Genomic DNA, 12,956 nt, shown 5'->3' with positions numbered 1-12,956 from the left:
AAAAATTATCACCCTCACAATACGCCCAGAGTCAATAAGTGCGAGAATCATCGCACAATCAGCTTAACAGCTCATGCATGCAAGTGCCTTACAAAAATAATACACAGAAGAAGGAAGAGAAAATTGAGGATCTGTTGCATGACGATCAGTTTGGCTTTAGGAAAGGTAAAGGCACCAGTGGCAGCTCTGACGTTGCCATTGATAATGAAAGCAAGACACAAGAAAAATCAAAACCACTCACAGAATTTGTCAAAATGGGACCAGCGTTCCACAATTTAAACTGACGCAAAAACTAAGAGGGAATAGTAATACTGGAAGCCAATTACGAATTGCTCGAATTAAAAAGTGTATAAGCAACAATGTAGACCTTCGCGCCTACTGTTCAGTCTACATATCAAAGAAGCAATTATGGAAATTAGGGGTTCATCAGTGGGATTAAAATCCAAGGTGAAAGGATATCAACAGTAAGAGAAGCTGATGACAGTGTTATCATCGTTGAAAATACAGTAGAATTGCAGAATCTGTTGAATGCAATGAACAATATAATTAGTACAGGATATGATTGAGAAAAAATTGAAGAAAGAAGAAATTAATAAGAAGCAGCAGAAACGAGGAAATTAACATCTGAAATGGGCATCACGAAATACACGAAAAATTAAGGGACTCTGCTATCTAGGCAACAAAAAACCCATGATGGACGGAGGAAGAAGGACATAAAAAGCAGACTGTCACTGGCAAAAAGGGCATTCCTAGTCAAGAGTAGTCTTCTAGTATAGAACACAGACTTTAATTTGAAGAAGAAGATTCCAAGAATGTACTTTTGGGACACAGCACTGTATGGAGTGAAATGTGGATTATGGGAAAACTGGAACAGATGAAAATTGAAACACTTGATATTTGGTGGTACAGAAGAATGTTGGAAATTAGATGCACTGATAGAAAAACATCAAAGGATTCTCTGCAGAATAGGTGAGGAAAGGTTTATATGGAAAACAATTACAAGAAGAAGGGACAGTATGATAGGACATCTGTTAAGACACCAGGGAATAACTTCCATAGTTCTAGAGGGAGCTGGAGAGTGTAAAAGCTGTAGAGGAAGACAGAGATTGGAAGGCATCAAGCAAATAACTGAGGATGTAGGTTCCAAGTGCTACTCTGAGATGAAGAGGTTGGCACATGAGAGGAACTCGAGGCGGGCCGCAACAAACCAGTCAGAGGACTGATAGTGACTGATACCTCAAAGAATAAAAAATAAATAAATAAAAAGTAAAAACTGGTCTGCTGGTACTCTAACGACACACCCTTCACAGGGCAATAAATCAAAAACAGGATCGCTAGTGGCAACGCATGAGTACAATAACACACATTTATTAGAAGGATAGACATTAGAAAATATATGCTCAGTTTGCTCTTTGTGAGCTGTTGTGGCACTGATGAACATAATCTAATACAGTAGATGATTTGTAAATACCCTAACAGTAGAGTTCAGTATCTCAACAAGTAAACAATTGAATGGTGATTGAAGGAATTTCTATGAGACTCGGGCTGTAAATCATCCAGCAGCTAGCCTGGTCGGTGAGTGATAGCTGCTGAACGATGACTACAGTAACAGCAGAACTGGAACTTGTGGGAATTTGAATTAACGAGAACAGTTCTAATATCTGCATGGAGTCACTTCAACCATTTGCTCGGTTTATAGATGCCATTCTATCAGACTACTTGTTGGTTGCCTCAAATAGTTGCAGGCTTCAATGTTCTATGTGATAGGAGACAATACTACTGGAGAATGCACGGCCTGTTTCAGCCTTTTGTAATGCAATTCCACGACCGATTTGTTCGGCTCAACCACACGGATGTCACTTTTAGGCAAAATAAAGTTTCAAAAGTGTTTTAAATGTAGAGTGTTTTTCTTTAGTAGTGGAGACAATGTAATCCAGTCGTAAAGCGGCGAGAAGGTGGCTTTTGGTAAAGCAAAACCCAGTGCCGCACAGGATGAACAATCGTGCAACTGTCCACACCAACATAATGTTTGTTAAAGGCGGAGGAGAACGAGGTGGAAGGATGGCTAGACCATGGTTCATCTTCAAATGATTCACGGCCATTTTTCAATCTGTTGAACCAGAAAAAAACATTTGACTGGCTGATATATTTATTTCCAAAAGCTGTTTTTACTAGTTCGTAAGTCTCAGAAGCTAATTTCCCAGTTTTAAAACAAAATTTCACATACACTCGTTGCTACGTTTTTACGTCCATTTTCACACAGACAGAATCCGACAACAAGCCCTAATGGGCCCACACTCAACCAGCTGCCACAAAAAACTGAATAATGGAAACGCAGTTTCTAGTCAGGGTGCATTCAAGGACAAGGCGATGACTCACTGCCCACCCTCCGTGTACCTGCCTGCCAAACCAGTAAGCAGAGTAAGCAGTAGCGGATCCATTCTTAAAACTTTTCAATCACACCTCATGTGTAATTGTGGCAGGAGGTTGCTTTGCTGCTACTTTTATCGTGGATGCCTGTCTTAGTTGTACACAATAATGCACATTTCTTAGTGTTGGGAACAGAGAAAATTCTCTGATTTACTCGGCCTGTTCTGAAGTTCAGTGTGAATTGTTTTGCATCGTTCTTTATCTACTCAACAGAGCAGTGAAGATAGTGTAGAATTTTGTTCTGGGTAAATCTTGAAGCTCTGACATCAGGTGATGGAAGTTTCATTTCCGAGTTTCAGAAAGTGTTTGGTTCTATTGTCAGTAGCTTGTATTGTAGTGTCGGCAGCTGCTGGGGCAGTAACAGACTGATACCAGTGATTGGTTAAATAAATGTGTATTCTATTACCTCACAGTTAGTTTTTTTGTGATAGGCTTCAGTTGCTCATAACAGAAAAGGAATTCATTGTACTTTGGCTCATTTATAACGCAATATGAAACTGGAAGTAGAAGACTATCGAAAACCAAAGCAAACAGCATATAAATCTATCCAACTATGCTGTTATGTTTACAGTGCATAGAAGGGCAATCCATCAACTAAGTAAACATAACGTATGTTGCTTGGAAAATGGTTCTGAATGAAACTAACATCAGACTTACGGTCAGTACAGTTTTAGCTTGGGAAGTAGGCAGTTTACTTTCGTCTTTACAGTCAATCATTCGGAATTAGTAGTGCGGAGTCGGGAGTTACCAGCAAGAATTGTGATAGCGTGCCAAAGATCTGTTGAAACCAGCATTGTTCACTCGGCAAGTCGTGTAAGACATCTGGCTTACTGAGCAGTAAAGAGTTATAGTTTCAACATATCATTATAGGGCTGTATAAGGGGTTTCCTGTGAGAGATATTATTTACGTGGATGTTTACCGGAAGCTTGAATGTGGAGACCTGAGATTATTAAAGGCTAATTTTAGAGTAATTTAATATGTTTTAATTCACCAGAAGTGGATTCACTGCAACTGCTGTTGGTCTTTTGAGTGTTGAAAGAGTTTAAATTCGTTTCTTTGGTGATATTTGGTTCGGATAGGAAATCTGACTCTTCAGAATAATAAAATTAGTGTGTCTGTGTGGCTCGTTCGAAGTTAGCTGAATTGAAGCTTCTGGATATATTACAATATTGTTGTGGATTTTTGACCAATGTGTGTAAATGTAGTACCATTGCTTGGTTAAGTCATTTTTTCACAGACACTACGTACAATTGGACGCAACATTATATGGTAACGTCAGTTGTTGATTGATTTAATTTTCTGGCTCAGGTTTAAATATTTAATTTTGTCCTCGATGGTACTGAACAGGTAATGACTGAACTAATTAGATGCACAAATACAGCTGCTCCATGCACTTTCAATAGAAACAACGATTGGCATAAATTAGCTGCTGCTTTAGTTCGCCTGATATATTGGTCCAATGCCGAAAGTGACTCTGTTGCCTAACATGTTAAGTGTCAGAGTTTAAGTGCTGGTGTCCCTTAATAGTTTGTTTTTGTTTATGTTATTGAGATTTAGTCTGCTTGTCAGACAGATGTCAGCCATAGTAAATTGTCAATATACAACTGTAATAGAGAAATAAAGTTTTGTTGTTCAAATAAAAAGTTAAACATGATTTATTAATCAACTAAATCTCGCCTACTGTCTGTTGATGTAAGGAATGAGAAATAAACGCCTAAGCAAATCAGTAGTTTTAAGAAAAGGAGTCATACAAACAGAAAAATGAGAGAAGTATGCCTAAACAATTAGAAGGTTTCGATCTTGAGAAGTAATCAAAGGTATTAAGAACTGATTATTAGTTACAAAAAGAAATCATTTGCAATCAACGGTCTATAAAACGATTTTGATGTACTTCTGAGTAATTAGAGTAGCATAAAATGGAAATGAGATCTTAAGCAGTTGATGTTATGAAGCCTTATGTACTGGTAATAAACAAGAGATTGTCAATAGTCAGTCTGACAAGAATGATATGGCTGATGTCTAATTACATTCATGGGTGAGTTTAGAGGGAAGATTTGTACTCTAAGTACTTGGATAAAACTGCTGAATATCTCATAGTGTGTTTCCGAATTCCTTCAATACATATGAACAAACTAACAATAACGTATAAAGGAAGATGAAACATGGCATAGGTAAATTAAGAGGTTTTATAGCTTGAACATTGTGGCCCGTATTACTCCCTTGATTTCGAGATAGTGTAAACCTCACATTGCGTCACTAAAGTAACATTGTTATTATAAACCAATGTGTTACAAAACATTTTTTCGTTTTCAATCGACCCAGTATATCTGAATGGAAAGTAGATATAACGGGGGAACCATGAATAAAACGATATATATAAATTGCTGTCTTTCTTTATTCAGCAACACATACAAAATGAAATATGATTGTCGTCTAATAAAGAGAGAGACACTAGGCTTTCATTTGAAAACTAGAATAATAACATACATTCTTTGTAAATAAATACATCTATACATAACTTAAAGTCACTACTTTGTAAGTTGTATTTCCGATGGATTTATCGTTTCGTGCGTGTTCAGAACAGTCCAGAAATTGGTCAGTAGTGGTATCCACTGTTTCCAGCTCCAGCGCGCCCCCTGGCGTAGCCGTATCCGCCGGTGGAGTAGGCGGTGAGTCCGGTGTCCTGGTACTCTACGGTGGGCCTGTAGCCGTCCTCATCCGCCTGGTAGGAGACGATCTGCTTGCGGCCGTCGGGCAGCAGCACGCGGTACTGGCCTTGGGCTCTCTCCCCCTGCCTGGACTCCTCTTGTCCAAAGTCACTCAGCGTCTCGCCATCCTGCACTGAGTAGCTGAACTCGTAGTTGGCCGGCTCCTGGTGAGAAAAAATAGTTTTGCTTTGGTGTTTTTCCACTTTGACAGATGATTAGCAGGTATATTGCTTTAATTCATTGAATTATTTCATGTATAAATAGGTAAGTGATTCTAATATGGGTGCCACAGTTATTAACGTATTCAAACGGCTATTCAGTAAATTTAGAGTACTCGCTAATTCAGCAGCACTTCCAACAGTCGACAGTAACGTAACTTAAATTTTCTCTCAGTAGCAGAATAAACGGATTACGGTAGTCATTGTGGGAAATGGATTTATACTATATCCTCTTCCGTAGCAAAATATTTAATCCTAATATGTACATAACTAAGAGTTTTTACAACTCTATGGATGTCAATCTTCCCATACTATTTACAATTATGTAAAGTTCTACCTTACTGGGCCCTTTACTTTGGCCCAAAATTTTTCTTTCTTCTATAGATAAAACTTCGTGAAAAAACTGTAAACAAAGTTCTACATATTCCAAATGAATCATTTAAAAGAAGTGATATGTGCCTAGAATTTCACTTTATATTATGAATTATAGAGTGAGTGCTGATTCGACCACAGTAGGTTCCAGTCTTCAATATTAATTTCTTTCGAAAGTGAATGTTTCCAGATATTACATTTAATAATAATATTTTAACTTCGATAAAGATCAGTGTGGATATAGTTAAGATTGTGAATGATAGCAACGTTAATTGTCTCATACTGAAATATTGGCGACAAATTTTCAGGCAACAATTTTATCTTTTTTTGTTTCTACACAGCATCTGCATAACAAAAATTTAGATGCTCTGGATTCCTTTACTAATTACTTATTGTCATTTTAGCTATGTAAACACATCACGTCATTGTAGCAATCGTCTTGTTTAGTACATAACGTTTTAGGTAAATAGAGGCTGAATCTTACGGCAAGTGCATCCTCTTGGGCTCCGGCACGATTGTAGGCATATCCGGGCACTCCATAGACTGGAGAAAGGCCACCATCGTTACCAGAGGGCGCACCATACTGAGTGGAGAGTGCGTCACCAGAGTAAGAAGGGGCGCCGTACTGTGTGGACAGACCGACTCCTCCTAACCCAGTGGCACGGCCAGCCGCCGAAGGAGCGCCGTAGCGAGTGGAGACACCACCGCCGATCCTCCTGCCAGATCCAAACCTCCTGGAGGAGGCGCTTCCAAAGCTAGAGGAGACGCGAGCTGCTGGAGCCTGGCTGGAAGCGCCTGAGCGACCGAAAGCAGCTCCTGTTACTGAAGGCGCACTGTACTGTGAGCTGAGGCCATTGGCTGATGGAGCTCCATACTGCATGCTGAGGCTGTTGGCTGAAGGAGCTCCGTACTGTGTGCTGAGGCCATTGGCTGCTGGAGCTCCATACTGAGAGCTGAGGCCATTGGCTGCTGGGGCGCCGTACTGAGAGCTGAGAGAGTAGGCCGAGGGATGTCCGTACTCAGAGCTGGGAGGCAGGTACGACCGGTCGACTGGTGGCTCGGCGACGACGCAGAGAGCAAGCGCTGACAGGACGACGTACACCTTCAAAAACACAGAACTCGTCACTATATGATATGTCATTGCAACCGTCTATTGCAGCTAATATTGTAGAATTGTATCCAAGTACGAATGTCACTAAGCACTGATATGCAGAAAATATGTGCTGTTAAAGGGAGGCTGTGCATATAATAGTGATTTACATGGTATATACTCATATAAACTCCTGGAAATGGAAAAAAGAACACATTGACACCGGTGTGTCAGACCCACCATACTTGCTCCGGACGCTGCGAGAGGGCTGTACAAGGAATGATCACACGCACGGCACAGCGGACACACCAGGAACCGCGGTGTTGGCCGTCGAATGGCGCTAGCTGCGCAGCATTTGTGCACCGCCGCCGTCAGTGTCAGCCAGTTTGCCGTGGCATACGGAGCTCCATCGCAGTCTTTAACACTGGTAGCATGCCGCGACAGCGTGGACGTGAACCGTATGTGCAGTTGACGGACTTTGAGCGAGGGCGTATAGTGGGCATGCGGGAGGCCGGGTGGACGTACCGCCGAATTGCTCAACACGTGGGGCGTGAGGTCTCCACAGTACATCGATCTTGTCGCCAGTGGTCGGCGGAAGGTGCACGTGCCCGTTGACCTGGGACCGGACCGCAGCGACGCACGGATGCACGCCAAGACCGTAGGATCCTACGCAGTGCCGTAGGGGACCGCACCGCCACTTCCCAGCAAATTAGGGACACTGTTGCTCCTGGGGTATCGGCGAGGACCATTCGCAACCGTCTCCATGAAGCTGGGCTACGGTCCCGCACACCGTTAGGCCGTCTTCCGCTCACGCCCCAACATCGTGCAGCCCGCCTCCAGTGGTGTCGCGACAGGCGTGAATGGAGGGACGAATGGAGACGTGTCGTCTTCAGCGATGAGAGTCGCTTCTGCCTTGGTGCCAATGATGGTCGTATGCGTGTTTGGCGCCGTGCAGGTGAGCGCCACAATCAGGACTGCATACGACCGAGGCACACAGGGCCAACACCCGGCATCATGGTGTGGGGAGCGATCTCCTACACTGGCCGTACACCACTGGTGATCGTCGAGGGGACACTGAATAGTGCACGGTACATCCAAACCGTCATCGAACCCATCGTTCTACCATTCCTAGACCGGCAAGGGAACTTGCTGTTCCAACAGGACAATGCACGTCCGCATGTATCCCGTGCCACCCAACGTGCTCTAGAAGGTGTAAGTCAACTACCCTGGCCAGCAAGATCTCCGGATCTGTCCCCCATTGAGCATGTTTGGGACTGGATGAAGCGTCGTCTCACGCGGTCTGCACGTCCAGCACGAACGCTGGTCCAACTGAGGCGCCAGGTGGAAATGGCATGGCAAGCCGTTCCACAGGACTACATCCAGCATCTCTACGATCGTCTCCATGGGAGAATAGCAGCCTGCATTGCTGCGAAAGGTGGATATCCACTGTACTAGTGCCGACATTGTGCATGCTCTGTTGCCTGTGTCTATGTGCCTGTGGTTCTGTCAGTGTGATCATGTGATGTATCTGACCCCAGGAATGTGTCAATAAAGTTTCTCCTTCCTGGGACAGTGAATTCACAGTGTTCTTATTTCAATTTCCAGGAGTGTATAATAATCATTATTTTACCATCAAGTGGGCCAGTATGTAGTGAAATAACATCATACTGTTGATGGTTACTCAGCAGAGTTTAGCTGTCGAATTATACTTTAGAATACAACAAGAGAATAGTTTCTACTAAACAGCTCACAGCTATTACTAGCGTACTTCCTGCATTATTCATTTGGCACAGTTGTAGTGTCTGAGAACCATAAGAAAATAATTCCTCATTTGTAAGGACTTTGCAGTTAGAAATTAATACATGCCATACATCTTATCAACACTAATATTTTATACCGATACACCTTTTGAACAGCGCTAGATTGCTGTCTCCAACGAGAATGACACACGAATGAAAGAAAATTCAACCAATGGCTATCACTTAAATCTATGTCTACCAAATTCAGGAAGTGTTTGTTTCAGTAATGCAATAGCAATCATTGGTGTATAATTTTCATTTCTAACCGATATAAGGTCTTGTATTTATTTTTCTTGATACTCTGGTACGTCACGGGATTGCAATGAAAGATATGTTGCTGTTGTATATGCGCTGTCTGACATTAACATGAGAAAATAAATAAGAAATGTCAACAGAAATTGGAAGAGTGCTATATGATAACACATCTGTAATGAAAGAGATCATGTGACGTCTTTTCCCTTTCTTTGCAAGGCACCTTCAAAATACCGTTAGTATTCTATCTACTGTGATCAGTACTTAAATAAATCATAAAATACGTTGTACAGAGAATACGTTGTACACATCTCAAAGTATCGATCAATATAGAAAAACCTACCTTGCCCCATAACTATCTTTATTAAATCATTGTAGAAGAAAGGCGTAACAAGACGGTACTTAACTTAAAAATTACATTATAGAGCAATAGCAAAAATCATTTTTGTTATGAGATATCTTAATGGAACATGCAGCTAATTTCGCATGATAGTAAAAGACAAAATTTGAGAACTATAGAATAAAATTTCATAAGAAATCTAACTAATACTGGTTGTACAAGTACAGGCTGTAGACAGATGGTTCACAACATATGGAAATTTGGTTCTGGCTGTGAGCAGTGCTCGGATAGCCAAATGGTAAGGCGACCCATTGCAATAAACGAGAAGTCCGGGTACGACTGCCAGTCAGGCACAAGTTTTCATTGTCGTCATTCATTGTGCAGCTGATGGCAGTCCATTTTCGCAACTGCGAATACATGTCATGAAAATGCTGTATCCTCTTTTCTCTATGAGGTACAACATGGACGTACAAAAGATTTCGAACGGTAGTCACCTTTTTTTTTCTAACTAACGTACTTGATTGTGTTGATCACAAAACATTGTTCCAGAAGTTTGAGAATTATGGAATACGGGGAATACCTCACAACTGGCTCACTTCTTAATTTCAGAACAGACAGCAACAGGTTATTCTCCACCTTACGGAGAATAGTTATGATGTGCCGTCCGAGTGGGGTACGGTTACATGGCGGGTGCCCCAGGGATCAGGGCTGGGTTATGCTTGTAGAAAATAAATTAACGCTAAATCACAGTAAGATGCAGTTTTTACAATTTCTAACACATAATTCAACAAAACGTAACGTTCTAATTACACAGAATGGGCGTATGATTAGTTATACAGAACAGTTCCAATTTCTAGGCGTTCAGGTAGACAGTAAACTGTTCAAAGTGGCAATGCAGCCGCTTTTACTATTAGAACAGTATGTGAAGTAAGTGATAGTTCGACACGAAAAATAGCCTTCTTTGCTTATTTTCATTCGCTTATGACCTGTGGTATTATATTTTGGGGTAACTCTACCGATTCTCAAAGTGTAATTTTGGCTCAGAAGCGGGTGATTCGGGAAATAAGTGTTATTAGCTCTCAAATCTCTTGTCGACTTCTATGCATTAGTCTGGGTATTCTGACACTGACCTCTTAATATGTTGTTTCTTGTTAAATAGTAGACAGATATCCAGAATGGATTTGGAACACACCTCCTGCACAGGAAGTCGTACAATATTCTGCTGTATATATTTTCAATAAGCTACCACAAGAATTCAAAAATATTATTAGTAATTGATTCGCTTTCAAGTCTAAACTGAAGAGTTTCCTCATGAATCACTCCTTCTATTCTGTTGACGATTTCCTTGAAAAATTAATCTGACTCCCGTGTTACATAGTTCACTGCGTTTACCTTGTCGTCATTTTAGGGTTTCTACTGTTATTACTGTTCTGTTGTAATTTCGTGTACCGATACTTTCCACCGAGCAAGGTGGCACAGTGGCCAGTACACTGGACTCGCATTCGGGAGGACGACGGTTCAATCCCGCGTTGGGCCATCCTGATTTAGGTTTTCCGTAATTTCCATAAATCGCTGCAGGCAAATGTCGGGGTGGTTCCTTTGAAAGTGCACGGCTGACTTCCTTCCCCGTCCTTCCCTAATCCGATAGACCGACGACCTCGCTGTCCGGTCATCTCCCCCGAACAACCCAACCAACCCAACACCTTCCATAATCGAGGAGATTTTGTCCTACAGAACGAGACGTACGACACAAAAAATAAAAAATTAATGAGTGCCTGTGCGGCGGACTCTCTCCGCGGCTGGCTTACCTTCATGTTGCGTAGGGGACAGAGGCGGCTCTGCGAGTGGCCCCAGCAGTTCGGCGTCCGGTATTTATACGCAGCGGCCGTGGACGAGCCAGCCCTCTCCAGGGCCTCGGACCAGCTGCTCCAGATAGAGGGGAGTGTCGGAGTCCCTGCCGTTACGTCAGCGCCCTGCGCGACCTTGTCAGGAACGACGAAACGCTGCTCTGCCGCGCCCCTATGGGCCTGTCTGTTTCCAAAAGCTGCCTACGGCCTTTGATGCCTCCTGACTTGCAAACTCATAGTTTCCCCTTCTCTCGTCCTAGCTAACTACTTCGTTTCGAATATCCATCAGCTTTAATTTGACGTTTTATGAAGTATATTCCTGAAACCTTGTTCATATCATGTAAAAAGGAAGACCATTTCAAGCTTACATCAGACACATTGACCAATAATTCTTTGTGTAGGACTCCACTTGCGCTAGGCAAATGTAGAGGACGCTTGGTGTTGGGTGATGCTAAAAATTAGTAAGGAGATAATGCTATGATTTACTGTCTAAAAAGTATCATAGGAATCCGTTCATTAAACGAAGAGGACAAAGCGGGTAAGTGTTTCTACGAGGGTAACGAGCTGATTTCTGACTTGATATAAGCAAAAATGGGTGTCGATTTGGAACAAAAGGCGATCCAACGTTACAGTTTCACTTACCTTTGAAAATAAGTCATAAAAGGTAGATAATATTCCTTCGAAATTGTTAAAATCTTTAGGGTATATGGTGAGCAACGGCTATCGATGTTGGCACGTAGAGTCTATGACACTGATGACACACCAGCAGGCTTTCGGGAAAGCGTCATCTACGCAATCCAGAATGTCGCAAGTCACAATTCGCTTAACAGCTAATGCATCCAGTTTCCCGAAAAGAGTTGCATACAAAGGAACGGGAAAGAAAATAGAGGATCTGTTAGAATCCGTTAACTTTGGGGAACATAACGCTGCGATGAAGGCATTTCCGACATTTAAGCTGGTAATGGTAGTAAGACTGATGACATAGAAAAAGCATTCGACATATTAGAATAGTAAAAGGTGTTCTACATTGTGAGATAAGTAGTTATGAGGTACAAAGAAAGACGGTTAATATACAACACGTACAAAAACCAAGAAGAAAGCTAAAAGCGGCAGACTCGAACAAAGTGTGTGGATTCTAAGAGATGTAAGACAGGGGTGCACTCTTTCACCCCAGCTGTCCAATCTGTACGTAGATAAAGCAGTCACTGAAATTAAAGGAAAAGTTCAGGAATGAAATTACAATCAGTGCTAGTTAAATAGTTCCAGACATGAGTTCTAATTTTACGGAAATTTTTTAAATAATGTGCGGGTGAAGCCAAGGATTGTATAGAAGTAATTCGTGGACTGAGTGAACTTCGTAAAAGAAGATAATCGAAGTGTGCGGGATGTGGAGACAGAAAAAAAATAAAAAAAATAAAAAATTAAGTGATAGTACAGCATTATTGGCCGAGGGACCCCTTCTGGGGTTTTTAGAGAGCCTAGTGAAAGTTTTTTTACAGCACGTTACTTCGACGATGATGTAATGATTATGAGGACAACACAAGGCGCATTCCGCTAGCGGATTAAATCTCTGACCCTGTAGGGAATCGAACCCGGTCCACCTACACAGCATCATTCAACCACGTTGGCCATTTCCTCCTTTTCGTTTTATTTATTTTGCGTGATCACAGAACTGAATGGACACGGGGAGCGCAGGAGGGCAGGAGAGTGAAGCGGGGAGGGGTCACAACGCGAGGCTTGGCCGCAAAATTCCCACCCCTCTCCGCCGCAACGGATGTGACCGGAGAGTAATTAGATCAAGGTAATGGATCATAACGGTTTTTTTGTTTTTATTTTGATGTTTTAATTTTGAATTTTGATACACCCCTAAGAGTAGAGTTTACGAAAGTTTTTCTTTGC

The 12,956-nt window shown here is 41.9% G+C and overlaps 1 protein-coding gene across 1 annotated transcript in view; it reads right to left on the bottom strand.

The window, feature by feature from the left end:
• LOC126484957 (uncharacterized) overlaps window positions 1-12,956 on the bottom strand; it is a 299,272-nt gene that overhangs the window by 206,097 nt on the left and 80,219 nt on the right. Inside the window, exons 6-8 of the mRNA XM_050108559.1 lie at window positions 11,019-11,133; window positions 6,214-6,831; window positions 5,065-5,303 (exon numbers count right to left, since the gene is read on the bottom strand). Of these exons, the coding sequence (XP_049964516.1) occupies window positions 5,065-5,303; window positions 6,214-6,831; window positions 11,019-11,133 (972 nt within the window). The remainder of the gene's footprint in view (window positions 1-5,064; window positions 5,304-6,213; window positions 6,832-11,018; window positions 11,134-12,956) is intronic.

Source organism: Schistocerca serialis, chromosome 6, assembly GCF_023864345.2.
Source record: "Schistocerca serialis cubense isolate TAMUIC-IGC-003099 chromosome 6, iqSchSeri2.2, whole genome shotgun sequence".
NCBI classification, from domain to species: domain Eukaryota; kingdom Metazoa; phylum Arthropoda; class Insecta; order Orthoptera; family Acrididae; genus Schistocerca; species Schistocerca serialis.
The sequence above is the reverse complement of the archived record's forward strand: the minus strand, read 5'-3'. Positions and strand labels throughout refer to the sequence as shown.